Genomic DNA, 7,318 nt, shown 5'->3' on the forward strand with positions numbered 1-7,318 from the left:
TTTTGGTTTTTTCGAGGCAGGGTTTCTCTGTGGTTTTGGAGCCTGTCCTGGAACTAGCTCTTGTAGACCAGGCTGGTCTCGAACTCACAGAGATCCGCCTGCCTCTGCCTCCCGAGTGCTGGGATTAAAGGCGTGCGCCACCACCGGATTCTGTTTTCTATCCAATCTGTGTCTTTTTATAGGTGAGTTGAGTTCATTTATATTAAGGAATAGTAATGACCAGTGATTGTTAGCTCCTGTTATTTTAGTTTTCATTGTCAGTAATGTTATTATGTGTGGTTTTTCCCTTCTTTGGGATTTGCTGCTGTAAGATAATCTATTGTCTGTGATTTTGTGAACATAGCCAACTTCCTTGGGTTGGAGTTTTCCTTCTAGTACTTTGTGTAGGGCTGGGTTTTAGGTATTGGTTAAATCTGGTTCTGCCTTGGATGTCTTGTTTTGTCCATCTATGGTGATTGAAAGTTTTGCTGAGTATAGTAGTCTGGGCTGGCATCCGTGGTCTCTTAATGTCTGCATAACGCTTGACCAGGACCTTCTGGCTTTCATTCTTTCCTTTGAGAAGTCAAATGTAATTCTGAGAGGTCTGCCTTTAGATGTTACTTGGCCTTTTTCCTTTGCAACAGTTAATATTCTTCTTTATTCTGAACGCTTAGTGTTTTGATTATTATGTGACGAGGGAACTTTTTTTTTTTGGATCCAGTCTTTTTGGTGTTCTGTAAATTTCTTGTATCTTCATAGGCATATCTTTCTTTAGGTTGGGGTAATTTTCTTCTATGATTTTGTTGAATATATTTTCTGTGCTTTTGAGTTGGACTTCTATCCTTTTTCTATCCCTATTCTTAGGTTTGGTCTTTTAATGGTGTCCCATATTTCCTGGATATTTTGTGTTAAGCTTTTGTTAGTTTTATTGTTTTCCTTGACTGTTGAGTCTATTTCCTCTATTGTATCTTCAGCGCTTGAGATTCTCTCTTCCGTCTCTTGTATTCTGCTGTTAATGCTTGCATTTGTGGTTCCTGATTGTTTTCTCATAATTTCCATTTCTATAATTCCCTCGGTTTGTGTTTTCTTTATTGTCTCTATTTTGGTTTTCAAGTCTTGAATAGTTTCTTTCTTTTTGTTTTGTTTTTTTTTGTTGTTGTTGTTGTTTTGTTTTTTTTCGAGACAGGGTTTCTCTGTGGTTTTGGAGCCTGTCCTGGAACTAGCTCTTGTAGACCAGGCTGAATAGTTTCTTTTTCTTGGTTTTCTTTAAGGGATTTGTTGATTTTTTTTCCAATTTTTTTGTTTGTCTTTTCCTCCATTTCTTTGAGGGAATTTTTCATTTCCTCTTTAAGGGCCTTAAACATTCTCCTAAAGTTATTTTTATATCATTTTCTTCTGCTTCGTCTATATTTGATTTTTCAAGTCTTGCTGTTGTAGGACCGCTAGTTTTTATTGGTGTCATGTTGCTCTTTGTGTGTTGAATGTGTTCTTACCTTGTCTACTCATCTTTTCCTCTGATTAGTGTAGTTGGGGCTGTGTCTCTGGTGATCAATCTTCCAGGTGCCAGTGGATTCAAGGCTTAGATGGTTGCTCCTTGTGGTATAGTCAGGGCCACGGTTCCAGTCACCCTGGAGGAACACCACTTAGTGTTCTGGGGGTTTTCCCACCTGCTCCCTCAGTGGTGAATCCCTTTTACCTGCTCCTGTGGAGGTCATTGCCTGGGTCTTGTTGCAGCTAAGGTCACTGGCTCAAGACTGCTCCTGTGGAAGTTGCTGCCTTTGGCCTGCTCTGTTGGAGGTCCCTGACTCAGACCTCTTTATCTTAACTTTTATTAGCATTTCCCAGCTGGTAAGAGAGTAAATACTTTTTGAAGTTGGTTCTCTCCTTTCCCTAGGTTCTGGGGATGAACTCAGGCCTTCAGACTGCTGTGATAATACTTTTGCCCTGTGGGCTGTCTCACCAGGATTTTTCTTTACAGACTCAACACTTGATAAGGCAAAAGCAAGCCCCCCATTCTTAGAGCAGTCCACATCCATATGCACTATATAATTGTAGTATGCTGTTTTGTTTCACAGGACTCTGTTTGGGGCATGAACCATAGTACACTCCATTCAGTATTTCAGACCAATCAAAGCAACAACCAACAATCCAGTTTTGAGGCTGTGCAAAGTGGCAAGAAGAAGAAAAAACAGAAGATGGTTCGAGCAGATCCTAGTTTATTAGGTGAGGATAAGCCTGGAGTCTCAGCCTGGTGAGAGGAAGGTTCGGGTGATGCTAGCAACCACATAAATTGCTACAGTCTTTCACGTAAGGATTCATTTGTCTACTGGCCTTAAGAGAAGTGGCCAGTAGTTCCTGGGCATGTAGATGCAGGAGGTGTGTTTCACGTGCTGGCACAAGCAAACTACTAGTATTATGGTCCTTCAAATTTTAAAGTGTTGCTTAGCATTTTATACAAAAATAATAATGGACAACAGTAGTAGTTCAGAAGTTCTGCTGATTCGTGCTGTAGGCAGATATTTAAAGAAGCAGTGCTTGTTAAATCTACTTAAATGGGTACTGGGTGACTGCACTGCTAGGACACCCAGTTCTCCTAGCCCGAGAACTAGGACTCAGGCTTCCTCTATTCTTAGTGGTAGATACCTCCCTGGCCATAATGAGGACTGTTGTCCTCACACATGACAACGTCCTAGAACAGCAGGCTCCTAAATTAGGCTTAAAAGACTGATAGGAATGGTATTTCATAAATAATGAATTTAAGTTGCTGTGTTTTTAAATTGACCTAACAACCCGCACGTATTGATGAAAATGAAATTATTTTCTATTTTTGAATATTAAGTTAATTTACTTCATTGTCATAGAGTCCTTTAGAGTGTTAATATCAAACATGGGTTGAAAAGTATAAAATTCTGACAGAACTAGGTAAACAGGTTTTGTTTTCTTTTTTTTTTTCTTTTTTGGTTTTTCGAGACAGGGTTTTCTGTGTTATAGTCTTTGCTGTCCTGGAATTAGCTCTTTTAGATCAGGTTGGCCTTGAACTCACAGAGATCTGCTTGCCTCTGCCTCCTGAGTGCTGGTATTAAAGGTGTGCGCCATCACCACCACCTGACTGTGAACTGTTCTCTAAATAGCTCTAAGAAGTCCTTGGGATTTAGCTTACAGGTATGTGAGGTTGTTCTATAGATGTGACCCACGTTGGTCCAGCTGTTCATGTTTGTTCTATGCGGTATGTTCTTGGTCTTCTCCCACAGACTCCAGAAGACTTCCCTCAGTATGGGCGTGGGAGCTGGGTAGGTCTTAATGGCTTAATAGCTCCATTTGTCCTGAAGGACAAAGTGCTGAGGGGCCTCACTTAGGCAAATGAACTTTTCATGTGAAAATCACTGCCTACTTTAAGCTTCTTTCTGGGAATTCCTGTGTTTATTCATTTTCATGCATTACTTCTCAACGTGTATATTCCCTATTAGAGACCAGGAAATTTTTTTCCATGCACATACTAGAAAAATAGGTTTCAGCTGGATTTGTAAGAAGTACTCATTAAAAGAGCAGATTGAAAGGGAACGTTCATTCTGAAGCGGACCAACAGAGGGAGCCCCAGCCTTGTTTCACTTCCAGGTGTTCTTCAATCTACTCTGATCATACTAATTTTAAGGGTTCCCAAGTGGCCAGTGTAAACCATTTGGGGGTGATAAAATATACCGTGCAGTGTCCTCCCAGTCAGTCTTTCCTACAGAGAATGTCATAAAGAAGCAATGCAAAGGACTGTTCTAGACCTCGTAGAAGGTGGTCTGAGGAGCTGCCTAGTAGGCAAATTCCCCTTTCTGTTGCCTTGCCTTTTATGGCACACACAAGCCTGTTGTGTTTGTGAAGTTGGGAGGCTGAGTTTATATTTGAGCTTTTAAATCAGTTAAGGTAGATCATGTCTTCTAAAAAGCCTCGCCTGGTAATCAGGACATTATAACATCAAATAATCTTTCTCCACAGGTTTCTTTTCCTGTCTTGATTGAAATTAGTTGATTTTAAAATTACATTTCTTCTCCTTTTTTCATGTAACTCTTTGTTTCTACCTCATTTCATTTGTTAGTGACATGAAATCAGATAAACCTGCTTCAGAATAGAGTTAATAGACATAGGCTATTGGTCTTTAGGTTTTTAGACTTACCAAATAAAACCTTCATCTCAAAGATACAAACACTAAGCCTTTCAGTATTTCCAAGGGAAAAAAGCTTTTGCTAGCGGGTTATAGGTACACAGTTGCTGGTTGGGACTTTGAATGAGTTTTGCATCCTTGCCTCTTCCTGTATTCAGCTTTGTCAGACTGCAGCTTCTCCCACAGCCTTGGTTAGTAAACATGCTTGTCTATTTTTTTCAAGTCTTATTTTTGAGTCTGTTAATTAAGCTATTTTATTATGTAAGGCATTTCTGTTTGTTATTGGAACATTTCAAATGTGTGCTTATTTGAAAATTTGACCACTGAAGTACAAAACTGAAGGTGTGAAAAAGCCACCCAATACCAACAACCTTGTTGGAGTGAAGGGCGTCGCCTGTTTGCTTTTGGTTTTCACACAGCAGCTGAAACAGTTGAGGATTCATCTAGGGCAGAGGAACTGGAAAGCTTTCTGGGAGTCATTCACTCCCAAGAGGCCTGTTTGTTAAACTTTGTATCAACTTGTGATTATGGATTTTCTTGGAAAAGTTCCACCACTAGCATTAGGTGTTGTAGCATTGCAGTGTTTGTGAACCATGTCAGTGATACTTCTCCTAGGCTGATTCCATTCCAGTCTGATCAGAGACCCCCATCCTGCATTGGTCTATTTGCTTGCCTTCCTTTTTTCTGTCTTCCCTGAGTGCCTAGTTTAGTGTGAATCTTAAGCATAAGAGGCTTAAATTCCAGCCAGCTGCTTGATGTTGAGCCACTTGGCAGAACTCATAAACTTACTTTGTCTTGTAGGGTTTTCAGTCAATGCGTCATCAGAGCGACTCAACATGGGTGAGATTGAGACTCTAGATGACTACTGAGTACCTGCCGCTGTGCCAGCCCTCCCTCCTGCCTAGTGACCATGGATTTTCCTCGTTGGACACAACATGCATCCACCATTTGCTCTCTGTCACTCTGCAACAAATCACAGAACCAATCATCTCAGGCTTTTTTTTTCCTAACCCCCTGTGTCCAAGATTATTTTAAGTCACTGTTGGTGAGCATCTCAGACTGTATCTGAGTGGACCAGACCCTTTGTCTTGGGGGTGGCAGTTGGGATTGCTCCCCAGCAGGGCAGATTTTGGCAGCACAGCACACATTCACTGTGCATTGGTTTCATCTGCTGTCTCCTGGAAGTGTGTTGGAATCTGCCAATAGCAGGTTACTTTCTCTTGTCACTTTTTTTGTTGTTGTTTTGTTCTCTCTCCCCCACCTCTCTACCCTGCCCCCAATATAGGCAAAAGGTCTTAACTATTGTGGTCGTGAAGAAAGTTAATGGTTAATAGACATTGGCCAGGAGCAAATGCTCCCCTGGACGGTGACTTCACTTTTGCCAGAGCCAGGCAGAACTCTGCCTAGAGGTTGGATGGCCATTGCTAACTTCAGGATTGCATCAGAGGCCCTGAGGGGGTGGTTTGTAGACTGGCTTGTTTGATGTTGCACACCCCTTACTCGTTCTTTCTGAATACCTTTCCAGAGAAAGGATTTATGTTTTCTTCATTAGATAGTGACTTTCCAAGCAAGATGTGCTCTTCGCTGACATACTCCAACCTTATTGGACGAAGGAAACCCTATGGCCTGGGACAGGGACTTCTAATTTTCTTTTCATATAAAACTGATTAACACCCCCCCCCATAAATATTTTTACTTCAAAGGACTAGGACCAGTTTATTTTGGGCCCTTCTGTGAAAATTTGTCTCGTTTAAGAGGCACCTTTACCATATGTATGAATTTATGTAATTTCAACTTGGATAGGGATAAACTTTTGGCTTCTGATAAAAGTTGGGAATTTCACTTGTTCCTCAGAGCACCATGTGTGTTTTGTCGTGGCCCTGAAAGGTTCTATGTAAAGATTCTGGGATGGCAAGTTGTTTGCCTTTTCTAAGAAGAGAATGTACAAACCTGACCATCTTTAAGATCTTCATCCATGGAAACCACTATGCAGGAGGATGCAGTGGGATGGAGGGCATGGGCAAGAACAGAGCAAGAGATCTGCTCCTACCCATTCACGTCCAGTAGAATTGTACTCAAGCTCTGTTTATAAGCAAACTGACTGTCTGCACCAAACGCCTGTAGAACATCACCTGGGATGGTCAGTCATACATCGCGGGAGCTGTGGGCCTGCTGTGCCTGTGCAAGAGGTGCTGTGGTAGGCAGCTTATAGGGGAAGCACCTACTCTCTCATCATCAGTGCCGGGAGAAGGCTGGAGTCGCTCTGAGAGCAGTTTGGTTTTGGAGGATATATTTGGTTTCTATTTTTTATGATTTTGGATCATCATTCTCCCTATCCCTTCTTGCCTCTCTCCCTCCTAAACGTGTACAATAACTATACAGAGACTGCTACAAACTTGTAAATAGTTTTTGGATCAAATAGCATAAGGAGATGGAGGACCATTAAAAAGTAAGACTCCTGTTCTCCTTTGCTTTGTAAATTCAAAAGGGGGGTGGGGAAGAGGGATAGTTAAAATGTTTACAAAACTTTAAGCTCCCTCGGAACTTTTGCCAGTTTGGAGGAAAATAAAAAAGAACTTAAATAAAATGTGGTTGTGGTCTCTCTTGTACTCACCTCTCTTGAGACTGAGCTTGGCCTGAAACTCTTGCTCTTGGTGGCATAGACCAAGGCACTGGCAATGAGAAGGCAGCTGGGGCCTTCTGCCAGGGATGGACTGCTGACTGGGGTCTTTGTTTACCAGATGAATGTGGTAAGTCTTTCTTTGTGCTGAGTTGTAGACTGGAGGCTGCCTTTGAACCACAGACCCTCAAAATTTCCTTCCTGAACTTATCCAACTCCTGTAAATCAGAATTGAGAATGTCCTCAAGGTAGGTCCTGTTCTGGTCACTGTTGCTCTATAGAAAAAATGTCAGCAGATTGTCTTATAACAGGTACCTCATTATGCTGGCTGAGAGTTGTAATTATCTGGTTGTGCATTAGGGAAGGGGTCATTATGTAGTCTCATGACTTCAGATGTCAGATGGGGCTGCTTCATGACGTCTTAATGAGGTAGACATTTCTGGGTTGGCTCTCAAGTAGCTGTCAGTTGGTGGCAGCAGGTTAGACCTCATCTGATAGTTGCAGAAGCTGTTAACATTGGCTATAGTGTAGGGGAGTGTACTTGGCAGGTGAGGGTAGGTCACCCTCTA

At 41.7% G+C, this 7,318-nt stretch overlaps 1 protein-coding gene across 5 annotated transcripts in view; it reads left to right on the top strand.

Moving 5' to 3' along the window:
• The window catches only part of Gigyf2 (GRB10 interacting GYF protein 2), a 133,051-nt gene extending 127,080 nt beyond the window's left edge, over window positions 1–5,971 (top strand). For all 5 annotated transcript variants that reach the window (XM_050123096.1, XM_050123094.1, XM_050123098.1 and 2 more), the window contains 2 exons: window positions 2,055–2,202; window positions 4,931–5,971. In XM_050123096.1, the coding sequence (XP_049979053.1) occupies window positions 2,055–2,202; window positions 4,931–4,998 (216 nt within the window). In that variant the 3' untranslated portion in view covers window positions 4,999–5,971. The remainder of the gene's footprint in view (window positions 1–2,054; window positions 2,203–4,930) is intronic.
• The last annotated feature ends 1,347 nt before the right edge of the window (window positions 5,972–7,318 follow it).

Source organism: Alexandromys fortis, unplaced genomic scaffold (genome assembly GCF_014885135.2).
Source record: "Alexandromys fortis isolate MF-2015 unplaced genomic scaffold, M_Fortis_MF-2015_v1.1 scaffold_213, whole genome shotgun sequence".
Classification (NCBI taxonomy): domain Eukaryota; kingdom Metazoa; phylum Chordata; class Mammalia; order Rodentia; family Cricetidae; genus Alexandromys; species Alexandromys fortis.